Source organism: Macaca nemestrina, chromosome 16 (assembly GCF_043159975.1).
Source record: "Macaca nemestrina isolate mMacNem1 chromosome 16, mMacNem.hap1, whole genome shotgun sequence".
In the NCBI taxonomy this organism is placed as follows: Eukaryota; Metazoa; Chordata; class Mammalia; order Primates; family Cercopithecidae; genus Macaca; species Macaca nemestrina.
The window spans coordinates 13,203,451-13,224,809 of NC_092140.1; the positions used below are offsets into that span (position 1 = coordinate 13,203,451).

At 48.7% G+C, this 21,359-nt stretch overlaps 2 protein-coding genes across 8 annotated transcripts in view; one reads left to right on the top strand and one right to left on the bottom strand.

Annotated features, from left to right (window-relative positions):
- LOC105477942 (gamma-glutamylamine cyclotransferase) overlaps nucleotides 1-10,320 on the top strand; it is a 56,214-nt gene extending 45,894 nt beyond the window's left edge. For 2 of the 7 annotated variants that reach the window (XM_011734854.2, XM_011734834.2), the window contains exon 3: nucleotides 9,247-10,320. In XM_011734854.2, the coding sequence (XP_011733156.2) occupies nucleotides 9,257-9,718 (462 nt within the window). In that variant the 5' untranslated portion in view covers nucleotides 9,247-9,256 and the 3' untranslated portion in view covers nucleotides 9,719-10,320. Of the gene's footprint in view, nucleotides 1-6,989; nucleotides 8,312-8,487; nucleotides 8,570-9,246 lie in introns of those variants that run through there. The other 5 variants (XM_024791628.2, XM_011734846.3, XM_011734823.2 and 2 more) reach the window with 5 other exon arrangements.
- Nucleotides 10,321-10,919: 599 nt separating this feature from the next.
- LOC105477975 (propionyl-CoA carboxylase subunit alpha) overlaps nucleotides 10,920-21,359 on the bottom strand; it is a 440,790-nt gene continuing 430,350 nt past the window's right edge. Inside the window, exons 23-24 of the mRNA XM_011734903.2 lie at nucleotides 14,066-14,143; nucleotides 10,920-11,733 (exon numbers count right to left, since the gene is read on the bottom strand). Of these exons, the coding sequence (XP_011733205.2) occupies nucleotides 11,665-11,733; nucleotides 14,066-14,143 (147 nt within the window). The 3' untranslated portion in view covers nucleotides 10,920-11,664. The remainder of the gene's footprint in view (nucleotides 11,734-14,065; nucleotides 14,144-21,359) is intronic.

Genomic DNA, 21,359 nt, shown 5'->3' on the forward strand with positions numbered 1-21,359 from the left:
TCAGTCCCCATGGGGACAAGTTTCTTCCTGTTAGGATCTGTGTGTGTTGTTCTAAACACAATCAGAAAGGCAATGAAGTTTTTCTTATGACAGAAGCCAGAAATGCAGGCTATTTTCTTTTCTGTTGCATAAGTAGTGTTCTCTAACTTTGTATTATGAAGGATACTATTGAACTCAATATATAAAATGTAGAAAATTTTAATTGGTCATTCTAGCAGGCTGGATTACTTCCTAGAAATGAAGGTTAACTTTTATTGCCTGGTTTTCTTTTACAGAAATAAGCTATTTATCTTTCGCAGAAAACAGTTACTGAACTGATTTTCCAGAGTTGGAATTAACCTTCTATGGCCTAATCACCATCATTTCTATGTAATGTCACCCGCCCAAGCATTTTTCTTGGTTTTGGAAAATCATTAAGGCCACAACCACTACTCAATATGCCTGATGCCTCTCCCACTTATAGTGTGTTCATTTCTATTTTTTATGGGGCTTCATTGAGAAGACTATAGCTAGTAGATATCTCTAGATGATCTTGATAAAGGATGGAGTTAGGTGGAGACCTGAGGAGGGAGCAGGATAAGGAAGGGCCAAGGGGAAAGGAATCCACATTCATCAGGTGCTCGTGCCCTCCCGGCACAGTCGGTAGTCAGTGGAGGGTAACTCTTTGGGGTAAATAGGAGGAAACGGAAGCTCAGGGACTTGAAATCACTTCCCCAAAGTCCCAAAGTGCTCAGGGGTGCAGGCAGGAATTCAAGTCAGGCCTGTTGTGGCACAGCGGATTGTTTGATACTTGCCATGTACTGTGTCCCTAAATGCCCGTCTACAGAATTCTGAGGTTGCCTTTCCTGATGCTGACCCTGCAAGGGCTGGGCTCACACTGTGTCTGATGCAACAGGGCTGACTTGGGGGCAATTATTTCATATTAAAGTAGACACCAAGAGAAATATTTGTTTTAATCCAGAAAAACCCGGATGCCTTGCCTACAGCCGTTTCTAACCATTACTCATTAAACCAAGCCCTTACATTTTATCTAAGACTGTGACTCCTAACCCTGTGCCATGGGGGAAAAAAAAAACTAGCATGGTGAGAGGGGGCAGGGTTGAAGACACAGTAACATGTGGCTCTCAGAAGGTGGCATCCCCTTCTGCAGTGGCAGTGTCACCTCTCCCAGCCTGGCCCAGGGGCCTGGTGCACCCAAAGAGCAGCCCGACATCCTCCCAGCCAGAATGAATCACAGGCATGTTCTGCTGTGGTTCTGAGAGGCATCTGGCCAGTGTCATAGACTTTTCATGTGTCCTGTTGGTTGTGATCCTCACAGCAGCCCTTGGAGATGGGCTGAATATGAGACAAGAAACAAGAGTACAAGGAGATGAGAAGCTCAAAAAACAACAAACAAAACCCGAAGCTAACAGAAGGAAAGAAGCAGTAATGATTAGAGCAGAGATAAACAAGAGAGAGAATTTTAAACAACAGAGAAAATCAATTAAACTAAGAGTTGGCTGTTTGAAAAGACTAACAAAATTGACAGACCTTCAACTTAAATAAAAAGAGAGAAAAGAGCTAAATAACTAAAACCAGAAACGGGCGAGAAAACATTGTGTCCTACAGAACAACACAGCTTGCAGAAATAAAAAAACCAAGAGAATATTATGGACAATTATGCCAACAAATTGTCTAACCTAGATGAAATGGACAAATTCCTAGAAAGACACAACCTACCAAGACTCAACAGACCTACAACTAGTAAAGAGACTGAAGCAGCAGTCAAAAATTTCCCCAAAAAGAAAAGCCCAGGACCAGATGGCTTCCCTGGTATATTCTACCAAACATTTACAGAATTCACACCAGTCCTCCTGAAACTCCTCTAAAGAATGAAAAAGAAGGAACATTTCAGTGTTGAGCATTAACCTGATACTAAGGCCAAAGACACTCCAAGAAAGAAAACTACAGACTAATATTCTTGATGAAGACTGATGCCAAAATCCTAAACAACACACTAGCAGAGTTCAACAACACATTGAAAGGATTATATGCAAAGGCCAAGTGGTATTTATTCCTGGAATGCAAGGATGTTTCAATATAAGAAAATCAGTCAGTGTAATACACCACATTAACAGCATGAAGGAAAACACACAGTCACTTCAACTGATACAGAAAAAGCATTTGACAAGATTCAACACAACTTCATGATTAAAACCACTCAACAAAGGAACAGAAGGAAATTACCTCAACCTCATAAAGGCAGTATATGAAAAGCCCACAGCTAACATGATATACTCAGTGATGCCAGAATGAAAGCTTTTCTTCTAAGATCAGGAACAAGAAAAGGATGCTGCTTTCATCACTTCTATTGAACATAGTCCTGGGAGTCCTAGCTGGAGCAATCAGGCAAGAAAAAGAAATTTAAAAGGCATCCAAATCGGAGGTAAGAAGTAAAATTAACTCCGTTTGTAAACAATATGGTCCTGTATAGAAAACGTAAAAATTCCACCTTAGAACTTTTAGAACTAATAAGCAAATTCAGCAAAGTTGCAGGAGACAAAATTCATACAAATAATTATTGCATTTTTATATACTTAATAAGCAATCTGAAAAGACAAACTATTCCATTTACAATAGCATCAAAAAGAATAAAATACTTAGAAATAAACTTAACCAAGCAGGCAAGATGTGTGCACTGAAAAGTACAACACATTTCTGAAAGCAATTAAGGAGGACACATAGAAATGGAAAGACATCCCATATTCATGGATTGGAAGACAATATTGTTAAGATGTCAATACTACATAAAGTGATCTACAGATTAATGTAATCCTTTAATGCAAAAAGAGGAAAACCCAATCCAAAAATTTATATGCAAATATCAAAGGACCTTAAATAGACAGTGTGGTCTTGAAAAGAACAATGTTGGAGGTCTCATACTTCCTGACTTCAAAACTTACCGTAAAGTTCCAGTAATCAAAATAGCATGGAACAGGAATTCCTCCTCATCTGTGGTTTTGCTTTCCATGGTTATTGTTTAATGGGTACAAAGTTTCAGTTTCGCAAGATGAAAAGGTGCTGGAGACCTTTTTCACAACTCAAATATACTTAACATTACTGAACTGAACACTTAAAATAGTTACGATAAATTTTATGTGTATTTTATCACAATTTTTAAAACTCCACAAATTAAAAAAGGAAATAGAAGGATTTGGTTTATCAGATAAAATTTAAAACAAGTAGGGAACAAAAGCATAGGGAAGTGTAGGGTCCTTTGCAAACCATCTCTGCCATTGCAGAGCCTGAGTTCTACACCATACTTGACAGGGTCACCTCCCCTGGGCCTTGGGGTCAGTGCAAGTGACAGAGCCAGAAAGGCTCTTGGAGTCCAGCAGGCCCAGGTTCAGTTCCTGCTGCGGCCTCTCACCAGCTCCAGGCCAGAGCCCTCATCTTAGTTTCTTCATCTGTTAAATGAAGATAATACCACCTACTTTATAGAGTTGAGAGCATTAAATAAACTGAGATGACACAAGCTACTTAGTGCGGGACCCAATACAACCAGGTAACCTTGGCCGTGCAGTAAGCAAGGTCCCAGAAGTCCTTGCTGGGAATTAGCCCTCTTCAGAAACACCATCCTCCAAGACACTCTTCTCCTACCTCTCTCCTAAGCCTGCTTGTCCACTCTTGGATGAAATATTTTTCTTCCTTTGCAGTTGAATCCCTGGAATAGTGAAAACAGTGGCCATTGCGTGTCAAGCACCTGCTCTGTCCTAGCATCTTACAACTCTATTCTGAAGTCAGTGCTTCTTCCATAGGACTGTTCTCATTTCTTTCCATTTTGCAAGTTCTGAGCCTGGCGGCAGTCTCCCTGCCTGAGTGGATGGTGCTGCCCCCTCTTACTGAGGGAGCGGTTTCTGAGGGAGAGCGCCTGTGCTGTGCAGCTGTCTCCCACAAGGCGCCCTTTGACAAGTCTGTCTTCTGTCTCCCCTCAATGACACTGTGGCTTCATGGAGTCTCACTGCATGGCCAGCGCTTAGCACAGGGCGTCCCTGCACGGCTGCGTTGTTCCCTGCATGGCTGCATTAGGCTTTCCTTTTCCTGCGAGTGCTGCCTCGTCTTTCCTTCCTCTCGTCTCAGCAGCAGGAAGAGCAAGTCCTTTCTCTGCCTCCCCGCTGCCTGGCTCCTTCAGCTATCACCAGCCATCCGCCCTACCCAGCCCTCACTCTGGTGCCACAATTGCTACTTTCCTGCCTTCTTCACAGGGACCTGACATACCCTTGAGTCTCCTATACCTGAAGGAAACCTCCTCGCCATCCTTCTAAGCAAGCAGTTTCTGTCTTGTCACTTCCTTTTGTTTTTTTTTTGTTTTGTTTATTTGAGACGGAGTCTTGCTCTGTCACCGAGGCTGGAGTGCAGTGGCGCGATCTCGGCTCACTGCAAGCTCCGCCTCCCGGGTTCACGCCATTCTCCTGCCTCAGCTTCCCGAGTCGCTGGGACTACAGGCGCCCGCCACCCCGCCCGGCTAATTTTTTTGTATTTTTGGTAGAGACGGGGTTTCACGGTGTTAGCCAGGATGGTCTTGATCTTCTGACCTCGTGATCCACCCGTCTTGGCCTCCCAAAGTGCTGGGATTACAGGCGTGAGCCACCGCGCCCGGCCTGTCTTGTCACTTCCTTTCCGGCTCACGTCAAGTCTTCCAAAGAGGAAGGGGCTAGGGCTGGCAGTACAGCAAGAGAGAAGACAGGGAGGACAGGCTCTGTGTCCAGCTTCTTCCTAAATGCTACCCAAACAACCCACAAGGACAGCGGAGGAAAGCCGGTGACATGCTTCTGGAAGATGGAAAACAGAAGTGAGTGACAGCTGACTTAGCCTGGAGACACCCAAAACTAAAGCTCCTGCACAGTGAGAGGCTGACAAGCAGTCAGCTGAGCAGTGTCTGCAACGCTAGAGGAGTCCAGAACCGAACCGCAGGCCACAGAGGCAAGGACAGGCCAAGACAGGGAAAGGCTGGGAGTGTGCACAAGGTGCAGGAGACGCCACTGCCTCCCCTCACACCCGGCAGAGGACGGTGGGTTCCTTTCTGGAGAGCTTGACAAGAACACCTCCATGCTGGGGACATGGGCCTAGCTGAGTGGTGGTGAGGTGGCACCCTGAAAACGAGCATTGAGGGAAAGCCTGCAGAGCTCCCAGCGCCTCTCCCCAGAGCCCCGTGTGAGGCCTGCCACTTTACAGAGCTCAGCCTCACTTCCAAGGAGTGGCTCAGCTTTTCCAGCCAAGATCATATGTGAAGAAAATCTCTTGAAACACAGACACCAAAACAGAGGAAAAAGGGAGTTGGGAGAAATGGAGGCAGTGAAGGGAAGGAAGAAAACGTAAAAAAAAAAAAAAAAAAAAAGTATTGAGCCTGTGAATGAACAAGAAGTTGAAAAATATATATATATTGGAAATAAATATGATGGCAAAAAAAATTTTAATAGAAGAAATGCAAGATAAAGCAGAATATAAAGACCTGGAGGAAAGGAGTAAATACAAGATCACTGGAGGCTGAAGTCAGGACCTCCACCGCGGGAGTATTGGGAGAGCCAGAAAGAGAACAAAGAGCAAGGAGGGGGAAGAAAATGCCCCTGCAATCCAGGATAAGGAGCATTCAGATGGAAATTCCAGCACAATCAATGAAAACAGAGTCTACATCATCAGAAAATTCTAACAGCCTCCAGGGAAGAGCTCGAGTCACACACAGGGGACCTGGATCACAGCACACTGACTTCTCTTCTGCAAGAACTTGGAAAGTTAGAAGACAATGAAGAAATGTCTTTAAAGTTCTGAGGGAAATGATTTCTAGAATCCTCTACCCAGCCACATTATTACCCAAAAGTGGGAGGGAATACACTTCAGCAAACTGCGACTGTCAGCCCAGCCCGAGGATGGGACAGGAATGAGGGTGGCCTGGATGGCAGCGACAGAGAGCCCAGACTAGCACTGGGCAGGGAGGACCTTCCAGCAGATGGTCAGGACCCAGGTTCTGACCACGCTCTCAGAAAATGTGAGGCTGAATTACAATCCTAGAAACCTAAGCAAAATGCAAAACGAAAAACCAAATTTGAAGCAATTTTGAATTTCAAGAAAAACAAAAAGTTGTCTAAGAAAGGAAATGTAATCAAAGTACACTCTGTGTCTCATCTGAGAGCCATGTTTGCATGGTTCTAATGCCAAAATAGATCTGGGTCTGGCCCAAAACTGTGATGAGTCTGTTGGGAGGATGGCGGGATGTGGTAGGAGAGCCAAAGGTCAGGCTTCTACAGTGATGGCAGCAGCAGCACACGCTACATGTCAACAGACCACACAGGGCCATGTGTGCTGGTAACCCACCACGGTCTCCGAGGCAGGCTGCTGCTGTGACTTCAGTTTACAGTTGAGGAAGCTGAGGCACAGAGAGGTTATATGATCTGCCTAAAGTCACACAGTTAAAGTCTGCTTTAGAACCACTATGCTTACCCACTTTTTGAGTAGAAAAGCGAGATATGATTTAAGACATCAAGAAGTAGCAGTGTAAGTAACAATACGGAGAGAAATGCCAAACACAACAGTTAAAAGCCTTAAAAGTGTTGCTTCCAGGGAATGGAAAGGGGTAAGAAATTTCATTTTTCTATAAAGCGATCTATTGACATGGACACATGCCATTTTGAAAAACTGGATCAGGGAAAGCCAGGCAGGCAACTGGCTGTGGAGAGCTGGTCTGCAGTGTGCCTACGGCCCTGCCGGGCTGGCTGGTCCTAGGTCACCACCAGCCTGGGACTCGGCTCCTCACCTGCAGGCGCTGGACTGAACGGTTTCCAAGTTCTCTTCTGGCTCTTCACGTTCCAGCAACAAACAAGACCAGTGATTTAGAGAACATGTGTGCTGTAACGACAACCAGGCAGAGTGATGCGACAGACTAAGTAGGCCCTGCCTACTACTCCTGCTCCTCCAGGTCAGGCGCTGGCGGGGGCAGGAGCCACCCGGATGAGGGGAGAGAGGGTGCAGGAGTTGAGGTGGGAGAGTTGAGTCTGCAGCAGGAGATTAACAAGGACCCTCTGGGTGGTGCACTGGGGACAGACCCCAGGGGAACAAAGAAGACGGGGAGGCAGGCAGGCATTGGGGGAGGAGAACAGGGTCGGAGACGTGGCAGGAAAGTGCTGATGAGTCTCGCTGGGGGCTGCTGGGATGTAGGTGAGGGGAGGGATGTGAGTCCTTCCAAATGCTGAGTCCCCAACGCAGCTGCACAGCGGGGTCCAGACCGTCATTGCCCCCCAGGTGCTCGTCTTTTGGGATGGCAGCCGCTTCCATCCAGTGCCCTCTCCAGACACCAGCGCTGCTCTCAGCCGGTGCCTTTTGCCATTTTCTCGTACACCCCTGCTCAGTTTCCCCAGCAGCTGAGTCCTGGCAATTTCAGGCCTGAGCACTTGCCTCTTCTCTTCCCTCAGCACCGTCCTACCCCAGGTTCTCCTTAATTCATCTCAACTTTCCTATCCCAGCATGTCCCCAGGTCTAATCTGTGTCCCCACCCTGGCTAGGGTGTCCCAGGACTATCACATTGCCAGGCCCACAGGGCACACATATCTGGCTAGCCTCGTGTTTTTCCCACGGCCACACCTTTCCTAGGGCAATGTGCCTGAAATCTGGGGAACACTGATGTCGCACAGGCTGGTGACAGAACCCAGAGGCAGCAGACATGCCTCTTGAGCAAAACTAAGGCCTAGAGCCCCCCAGAGCAGCTCTTGTTTGCTGAGAAGAAAACAAGTCCCATGAGTTCAGTGTGACTTCTTCAGGGTCTACTTGTCCACAATTGGTGGCAAATGCCAGTGTCCAGGGCCATTTCTGGCGGGTCACGAGCCACTGCTGGTACCTGGACAGCTGCATTTCTTGTCTTCCTGCACCTGCAGTCCCGTCTGCAAAGCCCATCTCAAGGAGTCGCCCCACAGGCTGACACCTCATGGCAGGGGTACACAGGGCAACGGAGGGGGGGCCAGGAAGAGCAGCCCCCACCCCTGTAATACTCATTTCCATTTTTGTTTGAGTCACTTTCAGGCAAATCACTTCTGTCCTTATGTAACAGTCTGTGGCCCAGACCCAGGCAAGTGGTAAATATTTACCTTCACGCTGGAGCCAAGATCGCTGCGGGGAGTCCCACGAAGCACCACTGCCCTCTAAGACCTTGGAAAGGGAAACAGCAGAAGGGGTGGGTGCGGGTGCTGGAGCTCCGCTGGGTCACACGGCCAGCACCCGAGTGGGAACTCAGAGCTGAAACCTGGGTTCTCACTGCAGCTGGATAACAGGTGTTTACAAAAGTGTATGTATTTTTTTGGCTTATTTCTAATGTTAATAGTTATTGGCAATTTTCAAAGTCCTTTAAGAAACATTGAAAATTGCTCAAGATAATGGCAGTTCTGCAGGGCTCAGGTAGCAGGGCAGGCTGTTGAGACAGGTTTGACAGACTGTCCTAATAAAAGGAGTGCCTTTTCCCAGAACAGCAGCTCTAGAGGGCGTCCACCTTGCCTGGAACCTCCGCAACTTCCGCACCCACCGCACAAGGGCTGAGAACAGTGAGGTAGGGGCTGTGCTGGGCTCAAGAACAGGGGCAGTTGTTCACCTCGACAGGGTGTGTCTGGGAGGCCCGTGCTAGGACCGGGACAGGGCGTCTTCTGGCCTTGAGCTGCCACGATGGGGGTAGGGGTTGGGAGGGGCGGAGGCTGGTGCCCTCGGAGTTGGGGAGGCTCCGCTGTCAGCAGGTCAGGACTGTGTTCCTGGGAGGAGGGTGGCCTGTGCAGGCGAGGCAGGGTTGGCGCTGCAGGGCTGAGGAGTATCAGTCCATCCAGGTGGTGCGGGGAGGCTAAGGGCGCGGTCCTCCTGCCTAGAACGCAGGTGTCCTGTCTGCTACAGACACATCAAGGAAGTCGCCAATGTGTGCCCCTTTCTCTAGCCTAGGGATTGGCAAACGACACCATGTCCACAGGTTAGAGCCGACCTGGTGCTCGTTTGTGAACAGCCCACAAGCTAGGAATGGCTTTGACATGTTTAAATGGCCGAAAGTCAAAATATCTCATCGTGTGTGAACACTGTAGGCCATTCTCATCTGCGTGGGAAAGTAACGCCTTATCTGAGCACAGCCAGGCCCATTCACGTGGTACGGGCTGTGACCCGCAGAGGGGAGCGGCCCCAGTGCAGGCTCTCAGGGCGGGAGCCGGGGCCCCAGGTGCTGACCTGTGGCTTCCCTTCTCCCCGCAGCTCTGCCCGGATGGCCCTCGTCTTCCTGTACGGCACCTTGAAGCGGGGTCAGCCCAACCACAGGGTCCTGTGGGACGGCGCCCACGGCTCCGCAGCCTTTCGGGCGCGCGGCCGCACGCTGGACCCCTACCCGCTGGTGATCGCGGGGGAGCACAACATCCCGTGGCTGCTGCACCTGCCTGGCTCGGGGCGCCGCGTGGAGGGTGAGGTCTACACGGTAGATGAGCGGATGCTGCGCTTCCTGGACGACTTCGAGAGTTGCCCGGCCCTGTACCAGCGCACGGCGTTGCGGGTACAGCTGCTGGAGGAGGGGGCCCCGGGCGCGGAGGAGCTGCCGGCGCCCACTACGGTGCAGTGCTTCGTGTACAGCAGGGCCACCTTCCCGCCGGAGTGGGCCCAGCTCCCGCACTACGACAGCTACGACTCCGAGGGGCCGCACGGGCTGCGCTACAACCCCAGGGAGAACAGATAAGGGGGGCAGGCAGGGTGGGCCTACGCCTGAGAGCCCTGGGGCTCCAAGATGTGCCCAGCCCATGCTGGGTGAAGGCCGAAGCAGAACAGGGCCTTTTCCAAGGAATCAGCGGGAGAAGGAACCAATCTTTCAGTGGCAGCTGATTTTACAAATAATGTTGACACACAAATAGCAAGGTGGTTCCTTCCCATCTTTCCACCTGGTAGGAAAAATTCAGGATTTTAATACCCCTAAATGACATTTAGAGAACTCATGTTATGCCTAATTCTTCTGCTCTTCTTCCTTGTGATTTTTGTTTGCTCAGCTTTGAGCTCAAGATAATATTTAGGATCAATGTAAAGACTTGGTGTTGCAGCTAGATTTTAGCAACCCTATTACACTGATTCTGGCCTGTAGCCCCTGAGAAAGCTGATTTCACACGGCTGGGTAGAATTTGTAAAGAAGGTCCACAGGGCAAGCATGCTGTATATCAGAGTGCGTACAGCACCATTCTTCATAATTTTTAGATCAAGCTTCATAGCAGATATTAAAGATTATTTAAATTTGAAGTTGATGTTTTGGGAAATCAAATATAAAAGTGTTGGTACTGTGTTTGACCACCACTTCTTTGGTATACTTACTTGGTAGAAGGTTCTCTACATTCTGATCTAGCAAAATAATGAACACCCACTTGCCGGCAGACACAGCTGAGCGTCCAGACTTCAAGTGCAAGTTTATCTCAGCCCAGATCTCAGCAGCCAGGCCCGGTCCCTGCCCCCTGAAGGGAGAGCATTTGGGGGTGGTCCTTTCAGAGAAGAGCCAACGCATTAGTAATTTGTTCTTTAGGCCTGACAGAAGCTTAGCTTCCAAATACAAACAGCACTTAAAATAATTTTAGCAAGGCACGAAGTACCAATTACTACCCACCTCCATCTGATAATAATTGTCAGCATCGATTCAACTCGATGCACGGCTCTTTGCTTCTGCTTCCCAGCAAAGTCTGAAATGTATTCCAAGAATTTCAGAACCAAATGAAAATGCAGCTGCTGTGATCCTTAGTAACCTCGTTCTCTGTTGGGAGAGCTCACTTACTCTTCAACTTAATGGTAGACTGCGATGGCTAACTGCATCTGGCACAAAAACATGATCATTATTTTTAGCTTCTTTTGCTTAATTGGAAACTTGCTTCACAAAAAACACAAAAAGGCTAGGAGGGGTCTCAGCTGATGAGTTCGTGGCAGCCCTGTGCTTGACGGGGTGGGTGATGCAGCCCAAGCTTCCTGCGACTGCCCTGGCTTGTGCAACGGGGAAGGGACCAGGCAGTGCGCTCATCCTCAAAGTAGTGCAGACAGCACCCCCGGCCAACATGGAAGCTTCAAGGTGACCTCCAGGAAGGTGACCTCCAGGCGGTCAGCCATCAACACTACACCCACATAGAGACACAGCAGGAAAGGGATTGCCAAAATCTGCATTTGCAGTCTCCCATCCTTAGGAAGTTAGGAAAATCAGCACCAGGAGTGAGGGCCTCACTTCCAGAAGAATTAAGGCAATCAGATGAAAAAATGGCAAGTGCTAATCTATTAAAGCAAGGCAAATAACTGACATTTATATCGATCTTTTAAAAGGATCACAAAGAAATGCTGGTAGTCTACTGGCAGAGGCTGTCGCCTATGTGTACACTGTCTTCAAAGAAAGGGCAAACTAATATTTAGACAAATGATCAGTTTGATTGATTTAATTTTGATACTAGGAAATCTCAAGTACAAATCATATGTACAAGTATTTATATCAGTGAAAATTTCCATTGGTGATTTTTTTGCAGAATATTGGTCTTGACTCTGGAATAAATGACGACGTAAACGTAGCTGCACAGGGGTGTTCCTGTAAAATGCTTGAATCAGTTGTGTGTGAAAGCATCACACAAATGGCTAATTAAATTGGGTGATGACTGAAAGGTTATAAATCCTTCATTCCAGCTCCACGAGCAGATCCCCTTCTCCAACTGTGTCTCCAGCTTGACAGTGCACAGATTTCACCTTGAATTTTAAAAAATGCAGGGGGAGGGGAGAGTAAGAATTAGTAACCAGAACCAGGAGGCAGCAGGCTCCTAATCCATTTCTAGAAATGCACAGTCCTGCAGGCCCAGCAGCACAGGCACACACCACCCCACCAGAGCCCAGCTAAGGGACCCTGGTGAACAGGGGGGCGCCATGGTGGCTGTGGCTCACCCCTCCCTCTCCCGTCTCCTCTGTCCTCGGCACCCTCACAGTGGCTGGTCTGAGGGCTGCTCTCTGGGGCACTTGTGCACTCCGGCTCCTCCCGCTGGACACCCTCAGGTCTAGGCGGGCTCTTCACTGCCTGGTGAGTTCTAACCCCTAGCCTCCCTCTCTATGGTTTCAGGTTGTGGAAATGTTCTCTGAGAATTAATGGAACATTTAGTGTAAAAGAAAAAAAGGAACAACACACACGACAGATCAGCCGCTGAGTAAGAGGAGGACCTCCCTAGCCTGGGCGGCACCTTCCTTCTGAAGGGAAATGGAATCCTTGGCAGGTGGGGCTGTGCCGTCGTCCTTTCCGGCACCATGGGTGTGTGGAACTGTGCCTTTTTGTCCTGCCGGTTTCAGTCAATCTTTATCAAGTTTTGCTTTCCCAAATTTGGGTTCCGACTTAAAATTAGCAAGGAGGGGGTTAAGGTGGGGAAGAGACAGTCATTTGACTTCTTGGAGGCTCTTGCTTGGGCCTGAAAATGAACAATGGGCTAGAGCTAATCGGCCACTGCAGACGCTACTTGGACTGAAGAGGCTGCTTTCCACGATGCTCCTGCCTCCATTTAGCAGCCCTACTAGAGGACGCAGCGTTAGCGATGCTGCAACGACCGGAGTAGAGCATCTGTTTCCTTTGTGAACTTTTTCTCCGGGAGGAAAAGTGGCCTCGCAGGTAGAGACCAGGGCCTGCTACTTTGCACAGGGGCTTTGGGCCACTTCTGCTCTTCCTGGCTGGATTGGAACTGAGAGGCCTGGGGATGGGGAGAGGTGAACACAATGCACAAGGCGGCTCCAAGCAGGAGGGCTGAGGGAGACCTAGGCCACGAGGACAGGAAACCCACTAACGCATGGTACCACACCCCTTCAGGGAACTGAGGCCAAGTTCATTTCTGCATTAGCACCTCAGACCCGCAGCACAGGGCCCTTGGCATGCGGCGGACACACGTTCTCGGTCCCCCACAACTAGGCCAAGTTCTCATCGCAATGGATGTCATGACACTAGGGCAGCACAAATGTTAAATCCCGAAGAACGGATACAAATTTTTATACGAACAGAAACCAACATTTTCTTGTTCACTTTTAAAAAAAAGTAATTTAGAAAGAATTCCTTAAAATACCAAATCATGCCATTCTACTCTCCATACCCCACCAACACGGGGCAGCCGTCCACACCCCTCCAGACTGGCTGGCTGGGCTCAGGAGCCCCTGGCATCCACCTGGGCCTCTGTTCTCCCAGCCGGGACCAGGCATGACATCCCAGCTGCCCCTTCTGAGAATCCGTTTCATTGCCTTCTGCAGTGACAGAGCATGAGACAGAGGTTGTGTCTCTCTCTGATGCAAACCTGGTTATGAACTGATGGATCTCTCTTTGCACCTGATGTCCCCAAGGCACAGCCACATGCAAAACACGGCCAGCCTTGCGCTTCCGATCATGCTCCACCATGAGACACTTCCAAACCAGAACGGCCCTCAGAAAGGGACCCTTTACCCACTAAGGGCATCTTTTTCGTCTTTTTAGTCACAGGAAGAATAATGAAGTTATTGCTTAAAAGGACTTTTCTGTTTTCTTCAAGAAAAAAAAATACACTTGAGTTTCACTATTAATGAATTTCAGTACTAATAGATATTCTTTTTTTCTCCCTAAATAATTAAGTCCCACATGTACATGGGGTTTCGGCTCCTCTTGATCTGCAACTGAATTGTTCTCTTTGTAGAGAAATTGTCTTGAAGAGTTACATTAATTTTTGCAATCTGTAAAACTGTTTCCTGCTGTGTCACCTAAGTCTCAGATAACTAACTGCCTCCAAGACAGATATAAACATTAAAAATTAAAGACCCCTTAATTTGAAAGACATTAAGGTGAAGAACAATTGTTCTCTGACTACCTGAACATAATGCACAGAGTTTTTTGGAAGGCACGCTCTCCATGAGGCAGGGACGCATCAGGGCAGAAAGGCAAAAGCTCCCAATCCTAATGTCCTCCGTAGGAGCAAGAGGCAGAGGGTGCCTCTGTGGCCCTTTCCAGCCAAACCACCCACGATTCAAAGGTGGGTGTTCCTCCATCACAAGGCCAGCCTGGGCTGATGGGGACTTGGGGACTTACCGTGCCAGTTTTCCCAGCTGTCATACTATTCTGCATTTTCATGGCTTCAATCACACAAATTTCTTGACCTTCTGCTACCTGGAAACAAATTTTAAAAAGGGCAAAAGTTTTAAAAGCATTCTAATTTTGCAATAACGCTTAGGAATGAAGCCATTAAGAAATTCTTTGTCAAATGCCCCAAAATATGTGCCTATGAACAGCAGCAACAATCTCTAATTAGTTTCCTATTCCGAGCTCATCTTTAGGAACAGTAAAGAAACACCATTCTCCCTCTCATAAAGTCCTTGTTGGAAAAAAAGCCCTGGCCCTGGAGAACTGGGGGCCCTGGCTGTGGGGCCTGCCCTGGGGATCTCTGAGTCTGGCTCTGCCACTAACAGAGCTGCTGGGAAATGGGAATGTTTTCCACTTGCCTGAAATGTCCAGATAGGCAGATCTCTACAGACAGACTCAAGGTTGCCTGGGGTTGAAGAGGGAAGGGGAGTCACTGCTGAAGGGTACAGGGTTTCTTTCGAGATAAAAAAATGTTCCAAAATTGATTGTGGTGACAGCTACAGAAGTCTGAATTGACTGAAACCACTGAATTGTACATTTTAACATCTCACTATAGCTGTTACCCAAAAAAAAAAAAAAAAAAAAAAAAAAGCCCCACCAAATACACACATTTCTGTCTACAGTCCCGGGGAGCTGGGAACAGCTCAGGCCTGGCGCCATGAGGACCACTGGTCCCATCCTCTGCAAGACACAGCGGGTACCCACGAGTACCCACAACGAGGCACAAGGCAGCTTCCGGAAAGCCCCTCCCGACACGGGAATGACTTCCAGAGCTATACGCTCTCCACGCTAGGAGACTGGGAGCGCCCACGGGCCCTTGCTCAGACTGCGTTCAGAGCTTGCCTTTCATTCTGCGGGGAAGCCAGGCTGAGCTGGGTGTAAGCCCACTGGGGTTAAGCCCGAGGCTTCCCTGCAGGAGTTAGCTGCAGCTGAAAACCATGCTGTGCGCTCACTCCGCTCTGCCTAGATGGGTCAGCATCCTGAGCCGGCCAGGTTTTTCTTCTGCTTTTGTGAAAAAGGGCCTCCCAGTCTTTGAAACGGGCAAGTCCAAGTTCCTAGGGCAATGGCTATGTGGGACGGGTAGGTGTCCTGGCATGGGGCTCCTGGCCCTTCACACCACTGTGGCCGTATTCGTCCAATGCCGCAGAAGCGCCTAGAGAATGTTCTTTCCTGAAATCCCCAGATGATCTCCAAGTCCCCCTCTGGGCCCCCCGTGTGGCGCAAGCTGTCCTGCTGGCACTCTGGAGCGCCCGAGCCCGATGTACTCTTTTCCTCTGCTGTTCAGGTGGTGGGCTGCTTTTTCCTGGCACAGAAATATAGCAAGAGAGACGATGCCAAGGCTTCGGCGCTGGCATGGAGGAGACACCGCGCTGAGGAGCTGGGCCTGGAAGCACTGCCCGCGCTGCCCTTTTTGGTTCCTTTTCACCTGGCATCTGCATTCCAGGGAGAGCGAGGAGTCGGCCTCGAAGGCTGTTTGCGGGACACAGGAGGGGCGGCGCAGAGACAATGCAGTCGCTCCCTCCAGTCGGCATTTTAGAGCCTTTTTTCTCTCTTCAAAGGCAGGCAGAGACCAGGGAAGCCAGGAGCAAGTCCGGTTCACTGCAGCGCACCTGCCAGCCAGCTCCACACAGGGGACCCTGGAAGCTTGGCTGTGTCCTCTTAGAAGCTGGACTCACTGCGATCGACTCTGACCCAGGACTGAGCACTCAGGCAACAGGACTGGGGGCTCTCTGGGAAATGGATCCGAGACTCAACAGAACATAGTAGAAATGCCATCCAAAAAAGAGGAATCCACCCTCCCGCTCCGGGCCCCGTGCTCTCTCCAGGTGGAGGAGCCCCCTGGGGACTGCATGCCGGCCTCCCACACACCCACCCAGCCCTTCCTCTGCAGGCATCTGAGGGCCCAGGACTGGCCAGAGCCCTGTCCCCCCGCCATGCACACTGGCTTCACATGGGTGGCACAGCCCCTGCCCTCTCTGCCAGCAGGTGTGCCCTTCTGCCACTCGTCCCCTCCCATCCCATTGCTCAGAATCTGCGGGCCAGACAGGCAGACAGCTCCTGCTTCTGTTTTACAGGATCTTCAAGTGAGCGAGTTAGCAACTAAACTGCAAATAGGAAGAAATGCGGCCTGGGGATTTCCAAAGGTCACGCCAGGGGCAAAGGCCAATCTGACCCCGTTACAGCTCTACTCTGGGCTCTGCCAGGGCCTGGGAGCAAGTGGGTGGTGGACAGGAGCTTAAGGGGCTCTGCTGTGGCTGCCACTGACCATCTTTCTGACTGGCTCTGTGCTTCTAATGTGGGCAGTTTGCAAAGAGGTAACGCACAGGTAACCCCAAGTGCTGGGTCCCCAATTGTTCATCAGAATAAAACCTCGGATTTAGCCTGAGACAATCAGGAAAAGCGGGGAGGCCTGAAATTCAAACAGTCCTTCCCTCTGATTGTGAGAGTCCGGCAATTCAATTCAAAGGACTTTAGAGAAAGCGTGTCCCCACTGAAGTGATCCCACCTTCTGCCCCATCCAAGCACAGCACCAAATCATAGAATTAGATCCTCCCTGCTCCATCCACCTTTCACTCCGGTTTCCCTCCCTAGCTCCTCTCACGGTGCCTACTAGTCTACTTATTTAGCTCTATCTAATCTATCATCTGTTTTAGAGAATCTCGGTCTGTCGCCCAGGCTGGAGTGCAGTGGCACGATCTCAGCTCACTGCAACCTCCACCTCCCAGGTTCAAGCGATTCTCCTGCCTCAGCCTCCTGAGTAGCTGGAATTATAGGCGTGCACCACCACACCCAGCTAATTTTTGTATTTTTAGTACAGATAGGGTATCACCACTTTGGCCAGGCTGGTCTCAAACTCCTGACCTCAAGTGATCCGCCCACGTTGGCCTCCCAAAGTGCTGGGGTTACAGATGTGAGCCACTGTGCCCGGCCTAGATTATTTAGCTGTAAATGAAAAACTAAGTAACAAACTTCTCTATTAACTTTGCACCATCTGTTTTGGAGACCATTTTCACTAATTCATCCCTAAGAGATGGTGCTTAAAAACTTCCTTGATGCCCTAACAAAATAGTGAGATACATCTTGTTCAACAGAATCATGTTCTACCCCAACACACACACACACACACACACACACCCTCCCCCCCACCCACACACACGTGAACTTAATTGAATTTCAACTTGTTTCATCCTTTGGAAAAAATCGAGCTGGAGAACCAAATATGGTACAAACCAAATGTGAAAGAATATTGCAATGGAAACACAAACTACACCTGCCCCAGTCTGTGGGAAGAGGCTGGCACTCGAGGTGTGCTCCAGGGATGGGTGAGCATCCAGCTGGGCTCCTTCCAGCAATAGCAAAATGCTCTCACTCGGCTCCTGGGAGCAGGGGCTCTCACCCTAGGGCTTTGGAGCCCTGCTCCCAGCCGCGCTGGCTCTTGCAGAATGTGCCGCACACCGCAGGGTACACGCAGCGCACACCAGGGAGCTGGGCAGTGGGCCCAATGGAAGCAACACCTTCCGGATGGCCCGGGGTGCCTGGGAAGCCAGGCAGTAACTGGGTGCACAGAGAGGGCCCTCCAACGTGCTGTGTCTCTCCGACGCCCCCGGGTGCGGGGCCCGTTCCTGCAGGATGTGTGCGCACACTTCTCCAACAGTTTTGTGAATCATCTGATCAAGACTTAATGATTGTGACAGGATGTCTCCAATGTTGGGCTTACAAAATGGTCACAAGCCTCGCAAGTCTTTTTGATGAACCTAGTGGGCCTGATGTATTTCCCCACTCCCTGTCTAATTGGTGTAAAGTTTGGAGGCCTCGATCCTGTATCTTTCATCCAGCTTACTGCGTCCTCTCCTTTGACACGAGGTCAAGGTTCACATTCGCATCCGATTATCAGAGCGGCACTCATTAAGCGGGAGTCGGCCTTGCCCCAGAAGAGGCTTGAGAGAAACCTCGGCCCATTTACTCAGCAGATTTTCGCCTGTCGCGGGGCCGAGTGTCGCCAGCACTGCTCTGTGCTGAAGAGCGCAGACACCTCCAGCTGATGATGACTTGTGAGTGATGGGAATCAAATCCCGTAAAGCCAGCTGCTTGCCATGGTCGGCAAAATGACTCTAATGGATATAGGCTGCCAATTTTCCAGTTTTCCTGGCAAGTCTTCCAAGGGTAATTAAGGGAAGTTATAAATGATATGGAAATCTCTCAAGTTCCATTTATTTTCAGAGGACTCTTTCCCCAGAGACTTTTATCTTCAAGCTTATAGTATGCTTTGTTGTGCTAATGATTTAAACCACTTCTTATTTCTGATTAAAGCCCCCAATATCCTTCTACCAAGTTCTCTTCACTCCTTCCACAAAGATTAAAAGACAGAGAACCTTCTCCCGCACATGCCCCCTTCTCAGAAAACATGCTAAGACGGGGACACATTTGGCAACGCGGATCATTCAAACTGCAAACTGCCATGACCACTAAGAACGCTCAAAGAAAGTGCAGGAAGAAAAAGAGAAGAGAAAGGGGGAAAAAAGACCACCAAACATAAAAGGAAGCCCCCACAAGCACAGACTTGAAAGCGGTGCTCAATACCAGATATCCATCAGAAGGTGGTGTAGCTCACTAATGTCATTTGATTTGGAATAAAAGCATGAAAATGATGGCAAAGGCCTAAAATTGGAGATGTAAGGGATGACTGCACAGTATTCCATTTCTCAATTTCATCCTTCAGAGCCACAAAATGGGGGTGATACAGTGAGTGGATGAGATTTACAGTAACAGCTGTGGTCTCCCACACAAGGGAGGCCCTTCTAATGGGCTGAGGTCTGTTTGGAACAGACGGGGAGTAACAAAACAAGGTTCCCTATTAAGAGTGTGCAGTTGTATTTCTGATAAAGAAAATGACGAGGGAGTCAGGTCTCCTTTAAGACAGCCTCATCCTCTTTTTGTTGCCCAAGCCCAGGGCTGTTTTAAATGCGTTATCGTTGAAATAGAGGCCAGGGGACGTACGCAGCATCGAGTCCCCCCGCCCCCCAGGAAGCCCACTCTCCAGCAACTGTAAGGAATGCGGAGGAAGCGGTGCCAGTGGCATATGGCTTTCCACTGTGCTAAACATTCACACAAAAGACAGGTTCATCAGTCATTGCAGTGTCTGGATAAAAAATTAGCTCCTGATGGATGGTATTTTGAGCTTACCTGCTGCTAGTACATTACCAGAGAAACACAGGTTTTGAAACCCACATGACATTAGAAACTGCAGACCATGAAATACGACACGTGCAGGAGCACACAATGTACGCCAGATTATACAAAATAATAAATAAGCTATTTAAACCCTCTGCCTAAAATTGGGCCCGCTGCAAGGAACCCTGGGTCACTTCTACGCAGGCCAATTAATGCACAGCATCTGCTGTACAGAAGCAGGGCATGAAGCACTTCCGAATGATTTCGGCAATTAAAAGAAAACTGTTTCCTGCCTGTTCAGACAGCAACTGTTTCAATGCAAGAGTGAGCACCGAATCGCTGTGTGCAGCTGAAAAATTAAGTCCCCTTTTTGGGGAAGAAGGGTGGGTGGGAGGAAGAGTTTTTATGGAAAAAGAGGATTCTTTTGTTGTTCTATGTTCTGTGTTTTTCTGCCAAATTAGACAGAAGGCTTGGAGGGCTTACCAGCCGCTGCAGTTCCCCCTTCTGCAGTACGGGCCACGGGAAAAACACGATCAATATCAGCCCTGCTGACTGCGCCACAAACGTGAAAATCCCTCCATTTCATTAGTAAAGGCTGCTCTACTTGAACACAGGTGCCTGAATGCCACATATTTTAGGGCCCTTAGATCTGAAGAAAGATTGAGTTAACAGTCACAAGAAAAGGCATCTCACATTGAGTGAAAAGGCACTGCTTGCATCTGATTATATTAATGGCAACTTCCTCTGAGATGATAAGACAGGCTGGCAAATATCCCGTGATATTTCCTGAAGAAAAGTGTATTCACATCCCAACATCTTCATGTAAAGCGAGGTGGGGAGGCGGCCACGGGAGACTGCAGTATTTGAGCAAGGATGGAATCATCATCAAATTACAAAGAGAGACCAGGCGGCAGGAGATGGGCGCCCAGCCCTTTCTCCGGCTGAAGGCTCCTTTAATGGCCCATGCACGAGCGGCCTCACTCTGGAGGGCGCGGGAACCCAGGGGCCACCCGTTCAGCCCCATGCTGGCTTGGGACTTCAGGCACACATGCCGTCTGCACGGTGCTCCCCTTTTCTCTCGAGTGGAGCTCCCCAGAACTGGGCAGCACTTGAGGGGCTAAGGGCAAGGGTAAAGACTTGTGGCCAATATAAAACAAGTCCAGTTTCTTTCAAAATTTCTTAAAATGAAGAAAAATATGACTCCCTACTGCCCAAGTTAGCTCAAAATCAGAGCCAAAGCCTGTAGTTACACAGAGAACTAGTGAAAACTGATGTCACTGACAACACCTTGGAAATTAGCCGGGGTCGTCTACCTTTGTAAAGCATGCTACTGGAAAGGCTCTGTGAAAGAATGATTTTTTTGTAAACTTTTATTTTTATTAAAAGAGTGAGAAAAAGTTTAAATCTTGGTAAGGCTGAGAATGGTCACTTACAAAAAGGTTGAAAACAAAGACAACACACCTTGTACTCCCAAGCAGGTCACTCCTGAAACATAAAGTCACACGCCAAGCTTGGAGAAGACCCTCCGACAACGCTGAATATACCGCCCTGCGTAAACATGGTTTATTTTACATTGATAATTGAGTACATTAAACTGTCAAAATCCCCACATTGTTACCTCCAACAAAAACCAACTCTTCACATTTAAAAATAAACGTTATCTGGAAAAGATTAAAAGGCCAAATCCTGGGGGCGTCGTTACCTCTCAAGAAGACAGGACAGGAATGGGGTGGAGGAGCTTGCTGCCGGGGAAGTTCATTTTATGTGTGTAACGTTTCATTGTCAAATAAAACTTGAAACACGTGGAAATGGTGAACAGCGGGCACAGGAGTGCTTGTTGGATTCTTCTCTGTAATTTTCTGCATGTTTGCAGCATTTCATCGTTTTAAAGTTTTAAAATGTTAACGAAAGCATGGATCTCTGTGGCGTGCTGTGAGATACAATCTGAGGTTTGGGTGAAAACTGGCATCCTGTCCAACTGCTTGAATAACCATTGCTATAAAATGTATAAATGTAATTATTACAATTATTTTATGACTGTAAATCGAGGCATCCAGAACCTGGAAAGTCT